Source organism: Mugil cephalus, chromosome 20 (assembly GCF_022458985.1).
Source record: "Mugil cephalus isolate CIBA_MC_2020 chromosome 20, CIBA_Mcephalus_1.1, whole genome shotgun sequence".
NCBI classification, from domain to species: domain Eukaryota; kingdom Metazoa; phylum Chordata; class Actinopteri; order Mugiliformes; family Mugilidae; genus Mugil; species Mugil cephalus.
Window position 1 is genome coordinate 20,298,281 of NC_061789.1, and position 25,581 is coordinate 20,323,861.

The window sequence follows — 25,581 nt, forward strand, 5'->3', positions numbered from 1 at the left end:
ATCCTCACCTAATCTCCCCCTTTTAGTCTCGGGGGGTCAAAGGAAATGTAGGCTGCTTTGGGCCTAATGTTTGCTGGTCAAATTTTCATTGGACTGTGTATGCGAGCACTGATGTGTTTTTGAAGAGCAGTGTAGACACCTATGGTGGAAATCAGTCTTTTATTAATGCATCCGTGAATGACACAAATGGAGATACTCGTTTGTGTGTAGCCTACCAGGCACTAAAATCAATAAATAAAATGATTGGGATTTGTAATTTAATGTGTGATTCACAGCAGACAGATCAGGGGTTCCAAATTTGATAAATCAGCAACTGATCAAATTCTCATGTGATGTTTACGGCCATTTATGTGGTCAAAGTTATCGTGGCATTACAATAAAAACACAATGTTATTGCAGGATTTGAGATTTTGAGACTTCTCTGTTAACTGAAGAAACACCTCAGTTTTGATTCATTTTTGTTTTGTTTAGTGCATCCAAGTCAGTCACTGTAGGATCAGACACACAATTCAGTGGACTTACTTTGATGATAAGGCAATGACTTTTGTGTCATTAAAAAGTTAAAACCATGACAGTGATTTATGCAATCAACGTTGAACTGTTTCTTGTGGGCATTGGGTCTATGAAATAGTGCCATTAGGGGGCAGTAGAGGCACTTCGCTTTCTGTTCGTTTTCTTTGTGGTGGCGGAGAACCCACAGCTTGCCGTAGTCCCAGTGAAACCTGGGTAGGAGAGTCATAGCAGCGGCAGGGCGGCAAACTGTCCTCAAATTTAACGAGTCCTCGTTATAGTGAATACTGAGAAAGTGAGTATTCTGCCTGTATTTGTACACACAAGACAACATTTGGATTAAATAGAATATGAGCGCCTTGTAATACTGCTGTCGTAAAGTAAACCGCTCGTGTTGTAGTAGCGTTGCTTTTGAAGCATTCCCCGGGAAACCGGTTTTGAACGTTTGTTTTTGCTTTGTCCGTTTTTTTTAGCGCTCTAGCAACAATGGCGAAGGTACAGGTGTTGAATGTGGCCGTGCTAGACAACCCGAGTCCCTTTGGAAACCCCTTTCAGTTTGAAATAACGTTTGAGTGCATGGAAGACCTCCCTGAAGGTGGGTACTGTCGCCGAGTAACTGTCACTGCAGCTTGTCTGCAGTTCGTCTGGAAAATGGCAGCTAACACAGTCTTAGCTCAAATAGCTAACTTCAGTCACAACAGTTTTTTGGTGAATTGTGAGAGGTAACGCGTCTCAAATGGCGTTCGTAAAGTAAAATTTCACACTTCAACTTATGTGTTTCAAATGATAGATACAAGTTACCCATGTTAACTTAAATCCGAAACTTATAAACAATATATACGTTATGACCACTGTTTTCTTTTCCATTATGGTGATAATGGATCGTAAGGCGCACTCAGCCTTTACACATATATAAAGGCCACTGTGCTAATGGCTATGGTATTATGAAAATGTGTTACGTTTAAATAAATTTGTTTTTAAGCATAGTATGGGAATATGTAGCTATGTACACTGATAGTGCATTGTTTTATTTTTTGCACCGATTTGGGCATTTATTTTTGCCCCCCATTCTGTGTGTATGACTAACCTAGTGTCTAGTCTGCACACATTTCTTTCTATCCCAGCATCTAACTGCTGCATTTATGAATTATTAGGTTTGAAACTAAAACAATCAAGATATTGTGCTCTATGGGAGTTTATTTTTGGCACTTCTTACCTTCCTCATACACCTCTTCTGACCTTCTTTTTCCTGTTATTCTACTCTGTTACTTATGTTTTATATGATTTATAACCTTCTGTTCTTCTGACCGGTGAAGTGATTTTCAAGCTAATTCTTTTTGTCCCTCAGATCTGGAATGGAAGATCATATATGTTGGCTCAGCAGAGAGTGAAGAGTATGACCAGGTCCTTGACTCCGTCTTAGTAGGCCCAGTACCTGCTGGGAGACACATGTTCGTGTTTCAGGTTTGTTTGGTGTTGGAGAACTCAAAGATAGAATACCGTTTCAAACTTTTTCTTTTGTATTCAGAAGCTAAAAGTAGTTGCTCAGTGGTTGTCAGTGGTCATTATTATCAGTGAGGTACACTGTAATATGTTTAATGTTTTTGCACATGTCTGTGTTATGTTTCTTTTAACAGGCTGACGCCCCAAACACTGGATTGATTCCTGAAAGTGATGCTGTGGGTGTTACTGTAGTGCTGATTACTTGCACATATCGTGGTCAGGAGTTTATTCGCATCGGTTACTATGTCAACAATGAATACACAGAACCAGAACTTCGTGAAAATCCTCCGATCAAGCCAGACTACACACAGGTCAGACAGATTTCTGAATTAAAATAATAATGAGTTTTGATACTATGTGAATGTTGAACTTTAAATAAGCAGTTTGAAATAATACGGTAATAATGGGTGCTATGCAAGACTTTAATACATAATGTACATCAAGTGCAAATCAATTCAAGTCATAATACTCAGAAGTACAAGTAACACAAGTAACCATCAGTCTTTATTTCATTAACTTATTAACAATGAAGTGTAGTTTTGAAGTCTTTCTGTCAGGGATGTAAACATTATCATTTTACTTATTTTTCAGCAAAAATTAATTAATATAGCGATGTTTTTGTGATACTGTTTTAAGCTAAATTACAGTAAGTCTCTTAAGCTATTGTCATTATACACAGCTTCTCACATATTAGATTGCCAAGATAAGTTGAATAAGTCTTATTCATGTAGTTGGCTATACAGTTTGAAAAGTCACTTACACTTAACTCTCATTTGTATTGTAGTCACTCAACATCTTTGGACATAAATTAATGACAAAACTCTTTGAATTAGGGTAGAGTTATATTTCACTTTTGCTATTTTGAACAATATGAAAAAAATCCATAAATCACCAAACTGAGATTATGGTTCCCCCTGTTATCACCCACACCAGTTCACTGCAGTGATGTAGTGACATTTCTGTAGTGAGTTGTGTTATTAGTCATGTTACTTAATGATATGGAATAGGCTTCAGGTTTGCAACCAACATAAAAGTTGTGTAAAGCTGGTTTGAAAATGGGGTGAGTATCAAAGTGTCAAATCATTTACACAGTAATTGTATTTGTGAAAAAGTTGAAAACACACCAACAGTTTAATTGATCATCAAATCTGCAAATGGTGAATATTTGACTTAGGATGTATTACCCTAGCCTGCTCTATCAGGACACAATTCTTATCAGAGTATGAGTCTGGTGGGGGAAATTCGGGCTGACTTCTGGGCTAGGGAAGAAGATTTATGCAACATAACACTTGTGTTGCATAAGGTATCATTTTATTCAGCTACAACTAGAACAATGCATCCAAACATGGCCCTGAATGACCATTTTACTGACTAGGACTGTTTGGGAGGGTTTCAATTCAGGTAGTGAACCTTTTTCTTGTATTTCTTGGAGCAGGACATGGTGGAGTTGGAGTTTTCTTTGAATCGTTCTGCTATTCCACAAGCCTTTCTCTTTAATTTAATTTTTTCAACTGACTTTTCTGATATTTCTTTCAAGTGGACCTTTTTTTTCTGTCATGGCTGTATAATGAAATATCACCACCATTTCCATGTCATTGATAGTATTACACGGTTTGGATAATTTCTTACATTTTAATAATGGACATGTGAGCTCTACACATTTGCTGTTCTACTTAACCATTTCTTAGTAACATGTAATGTTAAGGATTTGTTTACTAGGAGCGGGGTACGTTTTCATTTAAGAAATCTATAAACTGCCTAATAATTGAATTGTTTTCTGTCTCCCTGAAAAACAAGTTCCAAGCATTTTGATTAAAAAAAGAAAGTCAAAGTGTCCTTATAGACTATATAATGTTTTGTATGACTGAGCTACAACTCAAGCAGTATGCTCCTAAAAGCTTAGCATGCACTTTGGAACAAAAGCTGAGGCTATTTCATTATCACATTCTCTTGGTTATGTAATTTGTTAAGTAGAATTGTTATTATTCTGTAAGCAGTGCGGTTCATTCAGATTGCGACTTTAGTAACGGGTTACTCTGACATTTGGTATAATGACAAAGGATTTTGATTGTAGGTGTCACATTTTTAACTTGACTGACATTTGGAATGAAACCTTTCACTCACAGGTGCAAAAGAATGTGGAATGAGGGATCGCACTGGTCAAAGTCATAGTTATATGTAGGCTGTTGCGGTAGTTGTGATTATTTGTTGAAGCTATTTAGTTTCCTTTGTTTTTACAGTTGGTTAAATTGTCTAAAATCTGTTATAATTAGACACGGCATTGCAGTGAAGATACAGAAATATAGCCTTGTCCTAAAAGTTCTAAAACTAATCGGAGACAATTTGTTTGAGAAATTGTCATCAGCACTCAGATGATGTGTATGACTATGTTGCTGTTCATTCATTCATTCATTCATTCACTATGGACAGTTCATTTACTAATCAGTTATCATAATTAGTTGTCATGCAGTTATCAATTAATTTACCCGTCCAAAAGACCTCAAAAGGTAAATGTTGGTGAAAAATGATTCTAGAAGGGACTATCGTAAAATGTGTTCTTACGTGACGACATTTACCTGCTCAGTAGTATTTACTTTTTTGTGTTACCTTTTCAGCTCCAGAGAAATATCCTTGCTTCAAACCCACGTGTTACCAGATTCCATATAAACTGGGAAGGCTGCGCAGAGCGTATGGAAGACTCTGAAAATGTGGATCCCACTTCAAACTCCATGCTCCCTCCATCCTGTCTCCCAGGCAAAGCTCCACCTTTGGGGATACTACCAGATAATTCTATGGACTGCTTATAGAGGTGCCCTGTAGTGATGACTTACAGCACGAGAACTTACTTTGAATGCCTATGGACATTCTAGTGTGGACGTAAGGATCTACATTCATCCCAGCTTTACAGCTGCCCTTATTCCTCTGAAGCTTCACTTTAGGCTTCACATGAGCATTTGTTCAAAGGAAGATTACAAACTTCTTTCTGCAATTATCATCATTTATAGATGGGAAGTTCCTTGCCTGTTTAAAAGCAATATTGAAGTAGTTTAAGTCATGGAGACGGCAGCTCTGAAATGATACAGCTGAACTGAATTGTTACAGAGAGCTCTTCTGTAATTCACCTTCCTTTTGTTGGTGCAGGATAGTTTTGTACTCATTTAAGAGGATTTCAGCACTGAAGCAATAGCAGAATAAATTGCATTATGTTACTGTACAGACATTTGATAACGTACTATTATATTTCTGTTCAAATTGCACTTCAACATTTTCCCATTTAAATTGTGGACTTGGTATGGGCTGTACTACATTCTTCGTGTGTTTTTGTTTTTGTCTGCATTTTTGCGGTTCAAATAAAAGAACATTGTATTTGTTATGTATGGTGTATGACTATGTTATACAGAATTGGTTTAGCTTGTTTTCACATATTTACCAATTACAGAACACTTCTGCCCTGGAAACAAAGCTTCTTCTCTCGTCCTTTTAAATCAGCACCACACATGTACTTATTTATTTCCACTGTAACTACACAGTTAAGCTGAACTGAGTGTAACACAGGTATTTGAGTTTCCCCTCATATGTTCACATTTTACTAAAAATAGCTTGTGCTTACGTCACAGCCAATCACAGACTGGTCAGGTAAGGAGGTAGCCTTGGCTCCACAGTAGAGTACTACAAATAAGAGGTTGGTTACAATGTTTCTGCCTTCTGTGAAATTCAGTCTTATCATAATAATAGCGACAATTTAAAGCAAAAAGGAAAACACGGTCAGAGTTCTGGGCGTTTTGTCTATTAGCAGGTTCCGGAGGCGGGACGAAGCCATTTGACAGGCGAATCGCATCAAAGTAACAACTAGATGGATGATGCTCATCCTATCGCCACTTGACGTATGAGTTACGTCACGTAACGACATGTGTCTTGAGCCAATTGGAGGCCGAGAAAGGCGGGACTCCGTGGATGGATGACTGGAGTTTCCCCTGCGCTCTGAAGATTAATGGAAGTGGGCTGTTGATCTGAGGAACCGACTATCAGATGGTCGGCCGCAGGAAACCATAGCACTTGACGGCTTGTTTGGAAACGAATGGAGATATATCCGTTTAAATAATCAACGGAGGGAGAAAACGGTGACTTGGGCGGCAGTTTTGCTACCGAAAGGGCCTGCATGCTGGGAAATAGCACCTGGTTAGTTCAGGCCAGGATACGACTGCAAGAAGCTAGCGCTAGCTTGCTCGTCAGACGGACGGAAAACAGCTTTCGACGACCCGTGTCCAGGCTTTTTGTATAAACCCAACCGTTGGGTAAAGGGCAGTCGAGTGACACGTCCATTTGGCGGCGCTCGCTTGGAAATTGACGAGCTAGCGCCACTAAGCTGACATCCGCTGTCTTTATCTGCTCGAGGTAGCTACCGTCCTAGCCTGGCAGAGCTAAAGCGCTAGTGCTAGGGTGCAGACTTGGACACTCTCTGTCTTGGAGTTTTCCGGGCTTGCAGAGGAAAGGTATTGGCGGAGAAGCATTCGCGTTCATTAGTCAATTATGATAGCCGTGAGCTAGTAACTACCAGCTTCATTGGGTGCAGCGAGTGCGATTGCGGTGGAGCAAGACCCAGCGGCTTGGAAAGAGGAACTCATCCCGAGTCCAGGGAGCCCACCGTCAGCCTGCCACCATGGGCAACACGCCCACCGCAAAGAAGGGCAATGAGATGGAGAGTGGTGAGTACTACAAACCCATGGTTGCCATAGCTCATTGTAACATACCGTCTGCCGCTACATCGCTTTGCTAGAGTCATTTCCTGTTTTCTATAACGGCAGCGACATGGAAGGCGCATCTCAACACCTGTACCGTGCACCAAGGCTCTAAGACCACCCCCAGTGGAATAGTGTATGAATCTCATATATCGAGTTATAGTGGTGAAAGCCCGTGAAATATTACCGTGACCATCTACACTTGAACTTTCATCAAAGTTTCACTGCGGGACCCCAGGCTCTCGGTTGAACAGCATAGGGTGTTATTCATTCCGTGTTCCTGTGGGAAAGCTCGTGATTACAAGCCCCGGGTTATATTCTGAGGTACCACGGAGGATGACAACAACTGGCCTTATGCAACAGTCATAGGTTTTCTTGTGGTTTCTTTGTTTCAGATGTTTTTTTTCCACCCCCTCATGAGATTACAACAGGCTGCGTTAACGCTCCCACCCTAAGTCCTTGTGCACTTTCCTGCTGCTCCCTTTTGATAACCTTGTCACTAAACTTCAAAGCATTCATGTGCTCAGAAAACTGTGTTTTTTTTTTTTTATGCAAAAGTGTCAGTTGAGGAACATGTTGGTTCACGGTGTTTACATTGAGTTTAATCCTGATGTGGTGTGGACTTGAGCATTGCGTCCCACAGACTATGTTTGACATTGAGTTTGTGAAGGGGAGTTGGTTGTTAACTGCGGAAGAAAAAGCCACTGGGACAGGGTCATATGATGCATGACAGTGATCCTCTCCAGGCAGAAACTTGGGAGTTGAGGAGTCTCTTGAACAACATGTGATGAGCAGCATTTAGAACAAGGCTGCTTGTATGTGTCCCTGGGTGTGTGTGTGTGTGTGTGTGTGTGTGTGTGTGCGCACGGCTTGGAGAAGGATATCCTCTGATATCTGATTGTTTTTATATCATTTCTCCCCAAAAGTTGTTATTATTGAACATTATTTAACTACTAAGTAGAACAATTCTTCCATTTCTTATGATAGTTGTTGATTTAATCCAAACTTATGGGATTTCTTCCTCTATTCAATGATTTTTTTTTTTTATCCATAACACTATAAATAACGCTTAAGTGTGCAAATCTGAACGGGTATCTGCGAAGTGAGCGTCAGGTCCTTGTTGCTGGTAGAGGGTGGGTGTGAAGAACAGCTTTCACCCTCTCTGCAGCGTTAACCCATCACTGGTTAACCATGCAGACAGGTCATGACTACTTTAGAAGTAAAACAAAGTGTGTGGTTTGGTGGTTAAGAACACAGACAGGAGGTGCTGCAGTTGTGAGGTTTGTTCACATGCCATGCTCCACATCCTTATCAGCCTGATCACTGTAGGCCCACCCTCATCCCCAGAGGCAGGTGCTGACCAGGGGTCCAGAACCCACACCCAGGAGTGTAATTTTCCACAGAGCAGCTAGAGATTAAGGACAACATGGCACCTTATTTTGGTTTCAGCGGAAAGTGGAAAGAGCGTGTTGAGAGCTGGTTCAGGTGTTCCATCTCTGAACTTTCTAGGCTGGAGAAGACAGGCAGAGAGCTATTGCACTGGTGTACGGAGCTAATGTCTTGCCCACAGGAAGGAGCAGGGCGGACAGACAATGTGAGCTGCAGCAGGAAGTGAAGGAGCAAGGGAGGTCCAGCCCAGGCTCAGCGCTGTTGGTCTTCGCCTCTTCTGCTCCACAAACCGAACAGGATCGCTTGAAGTTTTTATCTTTTAAGACACGGTTGGAATATCATTTTGTTCATTTATCGCTTGGTAAAAGACCTGGACGTACTGCAGTGTTGAAACTCTACACAGGCTATCAGCTGGCTTCCTGCAGCCGTGTATGATGTCTGTTATTCACAAGCTGGCAGGAAGGCTGTTTCATCGAGCCGGGCCCTGTCTGGGGGACATAGGCAGTGGAGAAGGCAGACGTGACCAACCACTGGAGGAGCTAGAGGCTTGCAGCTGGAGTGAGTTTTCATTCTGGAGAAGGACGGGAGCATGAGCTAGGGGTGGAGCTGATGCTGTGTTGCTCCAGTTTACCATTCACAGGCTGAGCTGAAACTGATACCCAAGCTGTGTTTTCTTGATAATATTTGTTACTAAATTCATCTAATGACCTGTTGAATGTCTCGTGACTCTTCGTACTGTTATAAATTAGATGTACTGGCTGATAATTTAAGAACAACTAGGATTTATCATGTATACGAACATACACAAGTGGAGGTGCCACATGTTTGTCTCTGCTCTGTTACCTATTGTTGTTGTAGTTCATGTTCAAGTCGATCTTGTTGTGTTTGACAGCATAAAACATCCATCACTGTCGTCACACTTCTTGAACATTGAAGAAGGAGCATGCTCACAACCAATTACACCTAGGGATGGTTGTATTGATTGGTGCGTGTTTTGAATTTAGCTGTACAATGAGGTGACACTCTGTCCAAGTGCAGCTCCTTCTGTCTATAAATATCCGTGTGGTTCATGTCCTGCCCCTGCTCTGCACACAGCTGGTTTGTGTAACAGGGGCAGGTTTGTGTGTATGAATCGCACATCACTTCCTGTTTCCAGTTAAAGGGGCTTTGTTATAAGCCCACACTGATTAACAGTGGACCGTACTGTTGAAATGCCAATCAGTTGCCTCAGACAAGCTTATAGTACTGAACTGGCAGCATGGAAAACTGACACGCTGCCAGAGAATGATCTGGGATTCGGCAGCACACACAGCAATGCTTAGGATGGAGTTAGGTAACTGAACAAGGAACAATAGTTCCTTTTGGATTCTAACATCATGTGAACTAATTATCCAGCTGTAATGTAACGCTGTGGTTTTGTTTGATTCTGCACATGTGCCTTCACGTTTTGAAGATATAGATCACTGTCTGAAATGTACTCGTGTGCAAAGACAAACAGACTCAACAACTACTCAACGGACCTGCTGATGCAGCCGTTTCACCTGTACTCCACATGCATGAGTGGAAGTCAATAGTACATGAAAGTATACGATAATCGGTCCTTTCAGACTGTCTGCTCTTGAGTAGTCTGTAATTTAACTAGCCAACGCAGAACTATTGAATCTAAAATAAATTTTCATTTGTAACATGTTGTTACAACCTAGTTTCCAAATGAATTGGAACATGGTGTAAACTGTCAAAACTACGGCTTAACCATTTAGGAACAGAACAGGTCAACTGCTGTGGTTTAGAAAGCTAAATGTCTTTTGCTTGATATAGGATTCAGTTGAGAGTTTTAGCCATGCTGTTATGGAAATAAACAGAATGCTGTTTGGTGTTGCCCCGCTTAATAAGCAAAGCCTACAGTATGTCCACTGACAGGTAGGGATGCACCTGGCCACTTTTTTCACTTCTGATACCGACATCTGAGGTTTAGTATCGGCCAATACTGATACATTTCTTTCCTAATTAAAAAAAAAAATTAACAGATATAAATGCACTGAATTAATTATTTAATAACCGTGCACCAGTACAGCAATCTTAAATTAACCAACAGCTTCACAAGCGTGGTCAAACATTTAAAAAATAAAACAAAGCATCTCCTGGTTTAGTCAGTGCAATTAGAAATATAACATAAATATAATAAAGGAGCTGTAATTGAGAAAACAATAACTTAACTAGCTAGGTTGGTAGACATTCAAGCCTCCATGTTGTGCACTGAAACTAGCACTTGACATCTCTCAAAGTAGTGATGAGATTAGGCTGAATAGATCTACTGATATGGGTTAAGCCCATTGTCACCGATACCTAATATAGAATTTTCTACAACATCAGGACCAATGATCGGCACATCCCATCTGAGGTTGAACATTGACCATCTTTGTGATTCAGTGTTCTACTGGGTACATTTTGGACCTGATGTTCATGTGAATGTTACTTAGACATGTACTAGACACCCCCACCCCATAGCAGTGACACTCCTTGATGGCAGCAGCCATCCCCAGCAGGATGCAGCCTGACACAGACATACAAACGGTTTCGGAAATAGGGAGAATTTGTTAGATCCCAAACTAATCAAGTATCAGTGGGATGATCCACAGAGGCCACTCCCCTCAACCCATAGGACCCAAAGACTCCCCACTAACAACACCACAGGACACCCTCAGAAGACCCATGTCCATTCTCTGATGAGTCACAACTGTTTTGGAGGGCGCAAGGAAGACCTACACAACGTTAGGTCATGATGTTCTGACTGATCGGTGTATGTCATTTGTTTGCTGATAATGTGGGAAGAGAGACATTCAGTATGTTTACATGCACATGAAAAAAAACAAATTATTCCCTTAGTCGGACTCTAACTGGAAAACTTAAGTGCATGTAAACACGTTACTCTGACTAAAATCAGAGTTCTCCTTATCCAATTAAGACACCCAGATAATGCAATTGGAATTTGGTTTCCTCTTCCATGTATACACTTAATCGGACTATGACAGGATAACGCATGTGCACATGAACCGAAGAACCGTCTGAGTTTATCCGCACCAGAAGTAGCACATACATTACGTACAAGATTTTAAAGTGTACTATTATCCATTTGATTGTTTGAAATGCTGGTGTGCCGCATGAACGACTCTTGTTCATTATATGTCCGAATAGGCCAACCAGAAAGGGAGCCATATTAATATGGTATTAACCTCCTGAAAAGTCATATATCGCCACCTAGTGTGGTGGAGGAGGACAGTTATTTGATTTTCTCCGCTGCATGTAAACTGGGACAAGGACTGTAGTCAGAAAGTCGAATTTCGAGCATAGCTCGATTAAGCTCTGCATGAAAACGCACTGAATGATGGAAGGACAAGCTGGTCTTCATGAGCAGTAGAAATGTATCGGTATCCTTTCAGACTACATGTCTGTTACTGACTAATAAATCCAATAAAAATAATTCTAGATATTCTGTATTTTAGATACAATTATATTTTTGTCATACAAAAATACATGTCATACATACATGTCAGTGCAACATTCATATGGAAATAAAACCCATTTTGTGGCTGCCCTCTATCTCACGTGATTGAGCAGGCAACACACAGGTTCAATTCCAGCCCCCACCCTTTCCCTAGTGCCGTCCCCACTTTTTTACCCTTTGTGATCGCTTTTCACAGAAAACGACAAACAATGGCACAAAGTGGCACAAAAAACAAACGGTAAAATCATTTTGAAAGTATTTGTCAGATGAAGCTTCATTTAGTACCAGTCCATGATTTGATAGAGTGCATGTTATTCCACGAATTATGTAAATACTGTTCATCGAATTGCTAGGAAAATGTGTGAAATCTTTAAACAGAGACCCCTACCGCAGCAGCACAAACACTACGCACAAGCACCTCAGCAGATAACGTCTGCTGAGTTTTCCATCCTCAAAACAACAAGATGGCAGTGTCAGAATTCCCTATTAAATTACTCTTATTCTTGGTGGATGGTCAGTCCCTGTGAGTCACTGTTCATCTGTTGAGCTGAAGACAAGAACTCAACAAAGAAGCATGGCAACGCTGTTCTCAGGGGCGTTTGCATTTTGTTCATGCACACATGGATCTATAAACCAAACGAAAAAGTGATTTCCATCGATGGAATAATCAAAGTGGGTAACCTTTTGCTGCTGATTACTGTCAGCTCTAACTATTAGACACTAGTTCCGCTAACTGAAGGAAGAACACTGCATTGTGAAGAACACTCTCCCTAATTCTATTTGTTCACTCATGATGAAGTTATGGTTGTAATTTAGTGGCAGGCTAATGAATGGATTAACACACTACTCTGCTCAAATGAATACATAACCTGATTAGTTAGGTGCTCTTCCCCCACATGTTTGCTTGAGCATAACCTAGAACTTTGTGCTGTTTTCAATTAAATATAGGTTTTAAATAGAGTATGGGGTTGTGAATGCCCCCTCCTGGAATTCACCTGTTGACAGAAATGAATTCCTCCCCTTCACATTCGTCCAGTTTACATAAAGCTCTGTGTGACCTCCTAACTGTTTTCCTATGCACCACATAGACCTTAGTGCTATCTGTACAAGGCTTGGTGTGGGCTGAGATCTGATTTGGCGCGCTCCACACTTTAATGTCGGTCATCACGCCCTAATATAACCCCCCTGTTCTTGCGTCAGAGTGGGCCATTGAGGCCCAGGGGAGAGCTGTAGGATTGATTTTCGGAGAATCAATTGAGCCCTGGCACTCCACAGACTCTGGTGAATTTGAGCAGGGCAAAAAAAAAGTTTCACAGTGGTTTGCACGTAGCTGCTTTGCTAGTGTGTCCTGAGACTTCCACTTTTATGTTTTTGGTTACGCCCAGTTTGTCTCTGAGAAAAGTTTTTCATCACAGAAGTGACATCTGATTGGTTCTGCTAATTGGGGACAGTTTGAGTTGCATCTCGATGTGTCTAGTTCATCTCCAGGGTGTTTGCTTAGGCCTAGTTTTCCATAGGACCTCGTCTCTGGGTTGGTTAAATATACCAGCTCAGAGTTTTAGGCCCCTCCCCCTGGTGACTATGGCCCTGTTTGAATCAATATATAGCCTCTGTGTGCACATATGTGTGTGTTTGGCATGAGGGAGAACAGTAGAGTGTACTTTGTGTACAGAATAAATATTGATACAAAACAAGCAAGGGTCCAATTGATCTGTGGGAGTCTAACGGGAGCAGCACCGCTCTCCAATCTACGTTTGACTGCACACTGGAGGGGGATGCCAATGTTTGAAGTGATGGTCAGAAAATAGAGGGAAGACGCGCTATCTGCAAGGACACTTTACCGTTTTTGTTTTGTTTTTTGTTGTTTTTTTTTTTTTTCGTTGATGTGTGGCGCTGGTGATCTGATCGTAGGGGGAGGCTAGGTCATGATTCAGTGGCTGTGACGGAGAGGCCAAAGAAGAAGAACGGGGAGACTTTACAGAGCTAATGTGTGACAGAAAGAGCTCCAGAAGGCATGCAGGGAAGAGGGAGTCATCCTCACGCTCAAGTGAATCAGGGTCGCGCTCAGCAGATGCTCAAGCTCCAGAGGTACCCATAGTCCTTCCAGATGGTAAGGAATTTGGGGTTACAGGAAAGTCGGTGTGTGCAGTTTTACTTAATCACCTGCAGTCCTATGCTACTCATGACAGAGTTCTACATCTAACAGTAAGACATTTTTAGTGAAGCTGAAAACGCTCCTGAAATACAACTGTAGATTTTGCCGTTTGGCTCTCAGCTACTTTTGCAGTAACATGCACATACTTCTTTGGGGCCGTTCCAAATCTAGACATTGGTGGTTAACTTGCATCTTTTACTGCTTCGATGTAGAAGGCGAGCAGCTTTTTCTGGAAATGTTTTCTCCCTGGTGACCACTCTGCTCCCATTGCTCTCTGTGGGAGCAGCAGCAGTGGCCTTGACATGTTTATGTGAACTTTGGCCTTTAATGTTCTGGCTGCCTTTCTCCCGTCCTATTGTTGGAGCTGCTTGTCTTTAGATCAGCCGGATATCGCGTTGGCTGAACGAGGATGAAGTCTTTGTCTAATTCTGAGCGCACAGATATTGAATGAGACATCTATATGTAGTTGATTAAAGCATTGAATGAATGACTATGCTCTTCCACTGTTGATGACTGGTTTTATTTAAACTGCATTGATTGCGGGTTCCACGTGATCTTGAAAGGCTTAACACAGGTTTTCATAGTTTTCTTCCTAGATTATACATATTCTTTGAGACTGTATTGGTGAAATCTCAACAATTGTTAACTCAGGTCTTCACACTTCCCTCCAGTAAGATGGCAACACTGAAATCGAAATGAATGTTCTGATTGTAGTTGTTTAGTTTGTAACCACTGCCATCTTGTTTGCAAGGCTAACAGTAGAAATGGCAGTGCTCCGGTAGCTGCTGTTACTCTAAGTGCACAGATAGTAATGGGGAATGAGGAAGGACTGGTTATCTAAATGTTCCCACAGAACACTGTGATTATCACCATAAAGATAAGGGCAAAAATGAACTTCTTCATATGGCTGTATATGTGCCAAGTTGTCCATCATCCTGTAACTGCTCGCATGGGCTTATATATGTCACCTTCCCAGTGATGTGTTAGAGAAAACTCTTCTGACAGAAAGCTTCTCTAGTCTAGTGTAGCCCTGAAGCCTTCCACGACACTTATCATGTGATTACACAGCTTAAAGGGCAGTTTTCTAACTTGAAATCCACTAGTTCCAGTTTAGCTTTTCACCCATCCCAGGACCTGTGTAGATTTGTTGCCACGTTAGAAAATAGCCCTTGAAGTCACATCTCTGCACAAGGGTTTCATGTGAGGACGTCTGCGTGTTTGACTGGACTGAGTTGCCTCTATTCTCTGGCTTAACTGGTTTATTCATCAGTAGCTGGATGTTGCACATTATTTATCACGTTTTCTTCCATGGCTGGGATGGAAGCAGCTGTTTGGCTGTCAGCGTGTGAGGCACTCCGACATGAGGAGAGGGATGAATGCGGACTGTCATCTACTAATCACTGGCAGTATTCACGTTAATCTGCAGTCACATTAACAAGTTTCATCCTCATCTGCTGGACTGTTTCGTTATTGTTTTCTGTTGTTGCTAAATTGTGATCCGTAACTCTGTGTAAATATACGTCTTGTTTCTGTTTGCAGTGAAAGAGTTTCTTGCCAAAGCCAAAGAAGATTTCCTGAAAAAATGGGAGAATCCAGCACAGGTAATTTATATTTTTAACCGTTCTATTATTTTCACCCTGTTAACTGATCTGGTTTTGCATGTATGCTCATTCCATGGAAATAGTCCCACCCACGAACAGTTGGGTGTCTTCTAAGCTTAGAGGAGCAGGGCACCCTCTGCTGGGCCTATGTCAAATTAGATGTATTTATTCCTCTGGGTGCAGGGTGCATCTCAAATTAGCACTCAAACACAGGACGGTATTGCTAATTCGCATTAAAATAGCATGGTTTGATAAGTAGTAGTTGTTGACTTGAATGCATTCTAGTTTCTTTTTCTCTTTTTCTGATATTTTACATCCTGTAGAATAATAACGGGTGCCATTTCCTCTTTCTGCCCCGCAGCAAACTGCAGCATTGGACCACTTTGAGCGGTTGAAGACCTTAGGCACCGGTTCATTTGGTCGAGTCATGTTGGTTAAACACAAAGAGACAGGCCAGCATTTTGCCATGAAAATACTCGACAAACAGAAGGTAGGTGCAGCATTTGAGGCATGATAATTAAGAGGACAAAACACTACAAATACATGATGTTTGTGTCTCTAGTAGAAATTCTGTTATAACAAGGCTGTATCAGTGAGCATTTTTATGGCCTTCGAGTCAGAGAACAAAGAATGATATGAAATAACCCGTATTAACCTTAAGACTTCTCAGACATCACTATGTTGCCAGAAAACATGATGATATTGATGTTACCGGAGGAATTTGTCTTCATGTTAGTACATGATAACATAAAGGGCACATTGACCAGTAACGTTACTTTTTTGCTCTTAGTATTGTATGAATCATATTGACAACTTACTTTGCCTGATCCCTCCTAGGTTGTGAAGCTGAAGCAGATAGAACACACACTGAACGAGAAACGTATCTTGCAAGCCGTCAGCTTTCCCTTTCTGGTGCGACTGGAGCACTCTTTTAAGGTTCGCATCTGATTATCCCACAAAGTACAGTCACTGTTTTGTATGTATGTTTTGCATGTCAAAGTAAGACTTTTATCGTCTCACTACAGGATAACAGTAATCTGTATATGATAATGGAGTATGTGCCTGGGGGTGAAATGTTCTCGCACTTAAGGAGGATCGGTAGATTCAGGTAAGTTGCCTTTTTTTTTTTTTTTTCATTGAGTTAACCTAATTGTTTCCACAGACCATTAGTTGACTGTAAACATTGTGGCATAAATGTATTGCAGTGAACCACACGCCCGCTTCTACGCAGCCCAGATTGTACTGACCTTTGAATACCTTCACTCACTGGATCTCATTTACCGGGATCTGAAACCAGAGAACCTGCTCATTGACCAGCAAGGTTACATTCAGGTAAAGACGAAATGTTTGTTCATTTCAACCATCAACATCTAGTTCTGTTAAGTTGGTCTCTGAGGATGTGCTCTTGCGACATACTCAGAGCTGTATGTATTTTCTTAGGTAACAGATTTTGGATTTGCGAAAAGGGTGAAAGGCCGAACCTGGACGCTGTGTGGGACTCCAGAGTACCTGGCGCCAGAGATCATCCTCAGTAAAGTAAGTGTTGAGCTCAGAACACGGTCAGCAATGCTGCTCTTTGTCTTGTGGGTTTAAATTACAAGTGTATCAATAGATGTAGTGTAGACTGCAGATTGTAGACTGTATATAAATATGGACAACGCTCCCCCACTTCCTCCCACAGGCCTAATTGGTGTTATTTTCCTGGGGATACGAGTGGCGCCATCTTGTGGATTTGGAGCCAGAGTCTTGTGTTTTCTCTTGTGTTTTCATTTGATTGACACTGCACTCTGCTCTACCTTCACCTTACAAAGAAGGGTTGGATGATACATTGTACTTATTTATTTTTTCCAACCCTCACGGCAACTTAGTTGTGATTATGATGTCACATCCTCTTTCTATAACATCAAATAACTAACTAAAACAAAGCTTTTTAGAAAAGTGGGCACTAGAGTATGTATCAGTATTACATTAATTACATAAAATGATAGAAACCAACCATCCAAAAATTAACTGATGTGTATTTTAGTGCTTTAGTTTGGCCCTTCTCATCCACAAACATGGAGGGGATGGAGCTTATGATCTATACTGTAGCCAGACACCAGGGGGAGCGCTGCTTGTTTTAGCTTCACTTTTGAGGAGCTGTTCTGCCTCCATATTTATACAGTCTGTGGTTTAATCCATAAAGCCTCAGTGTAGCCTACAATCCACATATGTGCTGGAAGAAATAAGGCAGATTCACTTTAAACTTAGTATGCTTTTCTTAATGAATTCCTTCTGGTGTTTGTGTTTAGTTTTATTTTTCTTTGGTTTTTGGATAGCTTGTTGAATACTTAATTATTCAAAGTTTTTTTTTTTTCCTTTTAATGCTTTTCTCTCATTTGATTGCGTTCTATTGTAAGGCACTTTGTAACTATGCTTAGACAGCTGCTCAAGACCAAATGAAAGTGATTGTCATTATTATTTCATAGTCACTGCACATCCGCTAGATGTTTGTGATACAATTTTGTGTGAGCGTGGGAGTTTTGACGATACATCTGACTTCCTCTGAATCTTCTGTGTTTTCCAGGGTTACAATAAAGCAGTGGACTGGTGGGCTCTGGGGGTACTGATATACGAGATGGCTGCTGGTTACCCCCCCTTCTTTGCAGACCAGCCTATTCAGATTTACGAAAAGATTGTATCAGGAAAGGTAAGTTTAGTCAAGTTTAGGCATTCTTTCAAAACAAATCCTGTGCTTAACATATAGGTAATTCTGGATTTACAATAACGGTGGGCCATGTACCAATAATGTAAATTCTACTCTTGTGTGTGTGAAAATAAATATTTACTAAGTTATTAAGAACTATAAACGATCACTTTTAGTCTCACTTTTAAATGTTTTGATTTTTGAGGACACTATAATGTAACTGCAAAACGGAACTAAAGTACCTGTGCTGCCCGGTCAGAATTTACTGAACACAACCAGCTAGCTAGTATGCTGTGCATGCGCCGCGGGAGCTTAGCAGCAGAGAAAGGTTGACGGAACCCCACAGCATCACTTAAGTTTTCTTTGGCAAAGTTGTGCTAATACAACGCTTACTAATGAGTAAGTTACTAACTAGCTAACAGGCTAACTGCTCTGACTGTGAGCTGAATATCATCCCTAACATTATAAGCTGTACAGTAACGCTAGTTATACATTTAAAGCTGTGGGTGCTAGCAGTGCTGTTACTGAGGAGTGGCTAATCAGTTACACTGAGTTCTGAACAAATATTAGTTCACAATAGAGAGGCTTCTTTTGTTTTAAAGTTAAGTTACACATTTTGTATTCCAATGTGAAAGAACTGTGAATAAATTCATATATTTTGCAAGTAATTCCAGACCTCCTTTTTGCCAGTATGGATGTGTCTAGAGGGGTCAGGAGGCAGGGAGAGACAATCTAATAAATAAGGAGATATGGAAATAGAGGAGCAGTAGTGCAGCACAGAACACATGCAAAAATATTTCTGACTTGTTTTGAGACGGTGGCAGAGTAAATTAGGCCCTGGCGAGCCACCATAGTATTAACACAGTATGGTAAACTCTGATAATAATGACTAGTGACATGTACTGGTGTGTTCACAGAACACGATTCACTGACTTATATATACACTCCACATCCACCACCACCATGCACCAGATGAATAGATCCAACAATCAGGCAAATTGCAAATAAATTCAATGTTGAGTATCTGTCTGTGCCTCTGTCATCCAGGGCAGTAGTGAGTTGTAGATCTGACAACTTGGAAATGCTCAAAGCAAAACACACAACATCTGTTGTTCCACCTCTAAAGCACAGTATGTATTGTATAGGTGGGGTTGTCCAAGACATGTAGCACATGTCACACTGGCCCATCTCTGTCCCATTAAGAAAAAAAGTTATGGGTTAACACACGTTCTGGGTGGACACAACATCAGATCTTAGAACTACACTCCCCTCTCAGCCTTTCACTAATCTACTGCTATAGACCAGAGTCCTGCTGTCTACTTAAAACCATGGCATGAGGTAGAAACTGTGGGCTTACATTGGTTTTACTATGTGCAGGTTCGCTTCCCATCCCACTTCAGCTCAGACCTGAAGGATCTGTTGAGAAATTTGCTCCAGGTGGACCTGACCAAGCGCTTTGGAAACCTCAGGAACGGAGTCAATGATATCAAGGGCCACAAGTGGTTTGCCACCACTGATTGGATCGCCATCTACCAGAGGAAGGTGAGACGTCAGCCTTCATACAGTAGCAATATGTACAAATAGAATCCTCCTCATCCTTTAAATCAGGAAGGACAGAAGAAGAGTGGTGCTGACAAAGGATATTGGTTTTAATGAAACTCTGGTCAGTGGTTGTCTTTTCAGTCTACATCTGCCGCTACGTGTAATTTCACACCATCTGCGCTTTATCTGCACGGAGGATATTGGATTGTAGGCTCATTGAAACATGTCTAAAACACACACCTGCTATTGTATTAACATAGTAATTGATGGATTCAGAAGGAGAACAGCAGCAGTGCAACATAATTTCTGAATTTTAGTGGGCCAGAAGAACAACTAGAAATCCGTTTGAAAAAGTTGAGACGGGGTCAAATCTTTCAGAAGTTAAGACTGGGAAGGGCCTCGCCGCACTTTAAAAGACTGTGGGCAAACTTCAAAAATAAAAATGATGAATAACATTTTCCAACATTAAATTACTACGAATTAAATTAAATATCTAATTAAATTTGGGCATTTCATCTTCTCTGTTTAATATCACTAAAAGATTTAGAGGATTTAGAGAAGTCTCCCAAAACCAATATTTCTATTAAGGCTTAGAGTCTTCTCTGGGCACCACTTTAATCCCATATTATTAAAGAACTCTAACTTGAATATGTTTTGGCAAACATCACAAATAACAAAGATATTATCTGTGTCCAAAAATATATGGGCCTTACTTTGCAGCACCTGGTCGCCCGAGGTCAGTTAAGATGGACTGAGGGAAAAATTATGGACGCTATAACCTCTGGCTAAAAGAATAAAGAGGCCTTTTAGCTTGTTGTCAGTTTGCATTTGAACCACCAGCGTCAGTGGTTGTTATTAGGGTGCATTAGTGCGTATGGTACGGGCAACGTGCACACCTGTGAAGACAGTATTCACCAGAGACAGTGAGACGATGCAGTATACTGCCATGCAGACAACTTCTTTTTCAGGGAAGTCCTTACACATTAAATACATCGTACAAGTGCACAGCTGAGGGTCCAGCTGCTGAACGGGCCTGACCTGCTACAAGGAGGCCCTGAGGTCCGACGCCAAACAAGAGTGGAGAAACTTTTGGTTTACACAGTCACATTTGGGTTCCATTTAAAGTCGACTTAGGTCTTATACAGCCTGGATCGGTTACACTTGTCAAGTATGTCAAGTCTAAATAATAAGAAGGCACATTAAAATGAGCCCATTCTAAGCTTGTCAAGATAAGCTGTGGAAGTTGATGCACAGAAGAGCAGTGGAGCGTATAACCAGTGCTGGCAGGATAGAAGAGGATCAAAATCCAGACTGTTATACAGCACACAGAAAAAATATTGTGACAAAACTATAACAAGATCGCTCTCCTTGTCTTGATTCATAACAGATAATGAACCCCTGCTCTTGAGCTCTTAGTACCAATAGTCTGTGTACATACCATGCAAATAAATGTGTATTTGGATCAGCTGGTGAAATTTAAGAAATCTAGGAAATGACCAAGTGAATGTAAAATATCTGAACTGAAACATCGAGTATCCTTTGATTGTATGTTGCATATCTCTGGCTTTTGGTTTTCTCCATAAGACCATTTGACCGTCTTGTGTGTTCCAGGTGGAAGCTCCCTTTATTCCTAAGTGCAAAGGCCCCGGTGACACGAGCAACTTCGATGACTACGAGGAAGAGGAAATCAGAGTCTCCTTCACTGAGAAGTGCGCAAAGGAGTTTGCAGAGTTCTAGATTTCAACCAAGAGTATCGGAGAGAAAGAGAGAGACAGGGATTTTGAAAGTAAAAGGGGGTTTGAAGACAGGAAGCGCTAGGGTGGACTGATAACTTGCTTATTTGAGATGAGGATAACAAATCTAAAATCCCCCCAACGGAAAGGTAGGCAAAGCGAAGAAAGATCCAACAGAACCAGCAGTGTTGCCTTTTTCTGATTGTTTCTCAACTGTTACCTATTTTCATTTTATTTATCCCCTTTGTGTTTGTGGCTGGGGCTCGACAACAACAGCCATAGATTGTGGCTGTTCAGCTTGACTTGTGTCTTTCTGATGGTGTAATGACACATTTTCAGTTGTTGCAGGTTGAGGCATTGATTTTTTTCTTGTTTGTCTGTTAAGGTACTGAATCTGCTAGGCCCTTTTTTTTTTTTTTTTTTTTTTTTTTTTTTATTATTTTGTAAACGGGCCATCTCTACAAGCTTCTATAAGAGTGATCTTTGTATCCTGTCCCCCGGTCCCCACCCCCTTGCCCCCTTCCACCTCTCCATCCTGAATCTGTCCAAGCAATACCAAGTCCAACAGATGTGCCTATCATAATGCCAACTGGTTGGAAAACTGTGTCGAAAGCATTGATGCAGAGATTTGGCTACGGCGGCATCGGCTCTTGTGCCCGTTTGGTTGAAAGCTTGAAAACTCTCTGCACCTGCCTTGGTCTGCTCAATGTGGCATGATTATTGGGTGGATGATGCACTCCGCTGCTTGCAGATGAAGCAGCGGTGACCTCTTTGATCAGAGTGAACATGATTTATGGCAGTAAACTTCATCTAGGTCTTAACTCCCGAGGGGGACCTGTGAGAAGTAAACATGAGGTCTGCATTTAAGTCAGTTTTTCTCTTAGCTGAATTTATTAGAGCATTTTGAAAATCCTATTGGTGATCATTTTGTCCTTTTTATGTCGATCTCTGTGCTTGTGTGTTATTTAGTGCTCAAGGGTGGGTTAAAAAGCTGTGATTTAGCAGCAGCTAACATTGTGGTCACACTCCTGACTATTGTTTATTTAATTCATAGTACATTTATACATGTATATTGATATATATATATGATAGAGAACATGAACTACTCATCTTTTTCAACATTGTCTCATAGCTGTGAAACTGACTTAAGATTTCATAAATAAACAAATATATAAATTCTGCCAAATTTACAAACCGAGAACATTGCAGTTTCTGTATTTAACTATGACGGTGGTGGATTTTAATACACAAAAACGGTAGCAACACGTTTCGACGACATGTGCATGTTATTTTTGTACAGTATGACTTTGGAAGATGGCGGAAGCGACGTGCTTTATTTGCGCCGAGGTACCGGAGGTCGCGGACAAAACGTTTGATATTAACATGGACATAACTGAAAATGGAGCGAGGCTCAGTTAAATGTGTCGCGGTTCCTCCGGGCTTCATTATTTGATTTTAGGGCACCGGTTTGCAGATAATGGTCACTGAACTCCTGTTTTTTTTTTTTTTTCTTGTTTTGTTTTTTTCCCCCCTCCTCTTTTCAATTCTATGTTCCTTTACACGTGACACTTTCACTTTGATTCACCCCAACTCAAACTTTGGGTTTTCAGTTTTCCAGCTTTCTATGTAACAAATTAAAATAATGAAACTGTCCTGAAGCTGTCCCCTTTTTTTGCAGAGTTTATTTCTGTGAATGCAAGACAATCGCAGACCAAATCTTCTCACCTACTGGTTTGTTGACTGAACACGTGGTCTTTGGTTTGAAGAGGGATATACACTTAAGTCCCCCTCCCCACCCCCCTCCATACGCCCTATAGGTGCTAGAACTTTGTCCATCTCACTGAAAAGCTTCTGTGACTTGTTTGATGTGCATCAAATCTATTTGTCATAAAGTCTTGTAACATGACAATTTTAGAATGTTTTTTGACTCTTAATGATTTCAGTAGGCTTGGGTAATACTTTTTTTTTTTTTTTTTTGCAGTGTCTTAATGTAATTGAAAAGGATTTGAATGTCGGATGGAGATGTTTCAAAGCTGTTGGGGAACATGTGTATTATTTTTTTATATATATATATATATATACTACCTGTTTCTTTGGGGAACTTGGTTTTTCTTGCATGAGGTAAATGGGCCGGCAGTTTAGACGTACCCTGGACCTGAGACATGTTTGAGAAACCATCGTTTCTGCAGCTGACAGACTCATTGCTGTTTAACCTTTTTGTTGAGAGCATTTATTCGTGCGTCACACTAAACAGTGCAGTGGATCACCAACAGATCTGTCCTTTTTTTTTTCTTTTTTTTTTTTAAATAGTGAAGCACATGGCACACCTTTTCAAATTTCCTATTTTTCATTTGTTCTAACAGTTTTTTTTTTTTGTTTTTGTTTTTTTCGGACACAATGTAATGCTTTGAAGACAGCACACGTAATATGTACTGACTGATGACAACATCAGAGTTGGTGGGTAGAAGGCAACACCGTCTCATCTGCGTGAGACTCCGAGGCTATCGCGGTGCTTTTAGCTTCCCATTAAAACAAACAAAACGAATAAATGGATTTTCAGTTGTCTTTAATTCCTTTCTCCCAGCTGAACGCCATCTCCTGCTCTGTGCTACGGCTCTCCTCCTGTTTGCCTTCTATTTTCATCAAACGTCCACACGCGCTTTATTCAGACGTCACACTTTTTACATCGGAGATGTTTCACGTTCATATTTTCTAATTGTATTTTCAAAAAAAAGCAGCCAAAAAATAATAATAAAAAACAAAAACAAACAAACAAACAAAAAAAAAAAAACAGAACGTTAATCTTTTTCCTCATGACCTGGGTACAGTGATTGTGTAGTCTATTGTACCTTTTGGGAAACAATACTGTATATCCTCGCCTTTGACAGTCTTAACTATCTTACCCTCTGGAGAACTTGACAGATACCCTTAGAACACAATGAGTATGTTAAAATATATATATACATAAAGTAATATTTTGCAAAATGTATCATTCCAATAAAGTTTTACTTGTTAAGACTCATGTCTGGGTTATATCTAAGGTCTCTTCTCGCCTTTCACTTTGCTAGATTAGTCCTGATTAAACTTTTTCTTCTGTCACGAGCCAGTCTCACAAGATATTTGCAACTTCAGGCTGCTCACGACTGGAGAAGAGGAACACTCGGTGTGTTGGTAGGTGAGAGTGGATACTGTGCCCTCGCTGCCCTGTCTGAGGCAGTGAATGCTACAGGTGCAGTGTTGTGTTCACCCCGTCAGTATGGGATCACTCATCCTACAGCCCATTCCAAATATATCTACCTTCAGTGCACTCCTTATCTTTCTATCATTTAGGATTTCATCTGTGTGTTCGTTGTAGGGTTGCATGCTAAAATTCTTTCACTGGAGGGCAAATTCCATATTTGAAATTAATACCACCATTGATACAAACAGCTCATAAATCTATCCTCCTAGTGCATTGTATTCCTTCAAAAGAAAAATGATGGTGAATTGTACCACTCCAAGAGCTTTGGTTTCTCTCTCAGCGCTACGCCACAAAACATGGTTTAATTCAGTACCTTCAGCCACTGTGACCACAGAGCTCAGTTGTTGATTTTGCCTTCCACCCTGATGCTGATTTGCATACATCAGATGCTGGCTTACGTGCACAGGGGCACATCCTGACATTCTGATGTTAAATCCCAACATCTCACACCGGACTTGAAGTGGCCTGCGAACAACAAGCGCTGGCAATTCTTGAATAAAATGAGTATATTTGAAGTAGTAATAGTAGTCTTTTTTACTGCTGAGGTTGTATTCGGGCCTACTTTTTTGTCATCTCATATTTATACGTTGCCCAAGGATGTTCAAACAGTTGCAATGTCCAAGTTAAAGGCCTACAAGGACAAAAATCTATTAAAATTGGAAGTCATTATGTCATTTCTAATCTTTTAGAAATGTTTTAAAGGTGAACAAATTCATAATCGTTGCGAGACATATTATTTATACACTAATATAATTGTGGTGTATTAATGTTTAGTCTTATTTACCGGTTTATTGTTTCCTTAAAAGAGCGTTTCATTGATTTGTGCCGTAAACGGATCTTCTCGTCTGGTTCCTTCATTTTCTTGTGAAGTGAGAGAATTCCGCGGTCCAGTCGGGCTTACCCGATCCAAAGGTTGCTGTGTGATAAACTACTTTCATGAGAAGTAAGCAAAAATGCCCACCTCACAGGGCGCACAT

General features: G+C 40.7%; 2 protein-coding genes across 4 annotated transcripts; both read left to right on the forward strand.

Moving 5' to 3' along the window:
* The first annotated feature begins 670 nt into the window (after positions 1-670).
* Positions 671-5,386, forward strand: LOC124997247 (histone chaperone asf1b-B). Its single transcript, XM_047570816.1, has 5 exons — positions 671-805; positions 984-1,105; positions 1,859-1,974; positions 2,148-2,324; positions 4,629-5,386. The coding sequence occupies exons 2-5, from the start codon at positions 997-999 to the stop codon at positions 4,818-4,820; spliced, it is 594 nt and encodes a 197-aa protein (XP_047426772.1). The 5' UTR covers positions 671-805; positions 984-996; the 3' UTR covers positions 4,821-5,386.
* Positions 5,387-5,967: 581 nt separating this feature from the next.
* On the forward strand, positions 5,968-24,385 carry prkacaa (protein kinase, cAMP-dependent, catalytic, alpha, genome duplicate a). Of its 3 annotated transcripts, none has more exons than XM_047571366.1 (10): positions 5,968-6,719; positions 15,341-15,402; positions 15,764-15,892; positions 16,240-16,338; positions 16,428-16,510; positions 16,608-16,734; positions 16,843-16,938; positions 17,969-18,091; positions 19,466-19,630; positions 21,242-24,385. In XM_047571366.1, exons 1-10 carry the CDS (start codon positions 6,674-6,676, stop codon positions 21,365-21,367), a joined length of 1,056 nt encoding a protein of 351 aa, XP_047427322.1. In that variant the 5' UTR covers positions 5,968-6,673; the 3' UTR covers positions 21,368-24,385. The 3 variants fall into 3 exon arrangements, with proteins under 3 accessions (XP_047427322.1, XP_047427320.1, XP_047427321.1); XM_047571364.1 differs by lacking the exon at positions 5,968-6,719 and adding an exon at positions 8,389-8,699; XM_047571365.1 differs by lacking the exon at positions 5,968-6,719 and adding an exon at positions 13,282-13,756.
* The last annotated feature ends 1,196 nt before the right edge of the window (positions 24,386-25,581 follow it).

What these genes read in the sequence shown, in the direction of transcription:
- LOC124997247 (XM_047570816.1), top strand. Translation starts at nt 997, where the DNA reads ATGGCGAAGGTACAGGTGTTGAATGTGGCCGTGCTAGACAACCCGAGT. An exon ending in CATGGAAGACCTCCCTGAAG is followed by an intron (nt 1,106 to 1,858) that starts GTGGGTACTGTC and finishes TTTGTCCCTCAG; the next exon opens with ATCTGGAATGGAAGATCATA. An exon ending in TCAAGCCAGACTACACACAG is followed by an intron (nt 2,325 to 4,628) that starts GTCAGACAGATT and finishes TTACCTTTTCAG; the next exon opens with CTCCAGAGAAATATCCTTGC.
- prkacaa (XM_047571364.1), top strand. Translation starts at nt 8,573, where the DNA reads ATGATGTCTGTTATTCACAAGCTGGCAGGAAGGCTGTTTCATCGAGCC. An exon ending in AAATACTCGACAAACAGAAG is followed by an intron (nt 15,893 to 16,239) that starts GTAGGTGCAGCA and finishes GATCCCTCCTAG; the next exon opens with GTTGTGAAGCTGAAGCAGAT. An exon ending in AAAAGATTGTATCAGGAAAG is followed by an intron (nt 18,092 to 19,465) that starts GTAAGTTTAGTC and finishes TACTATGTGCAG; the next exon opens with GTTCGCTTCCCATCCCACTT.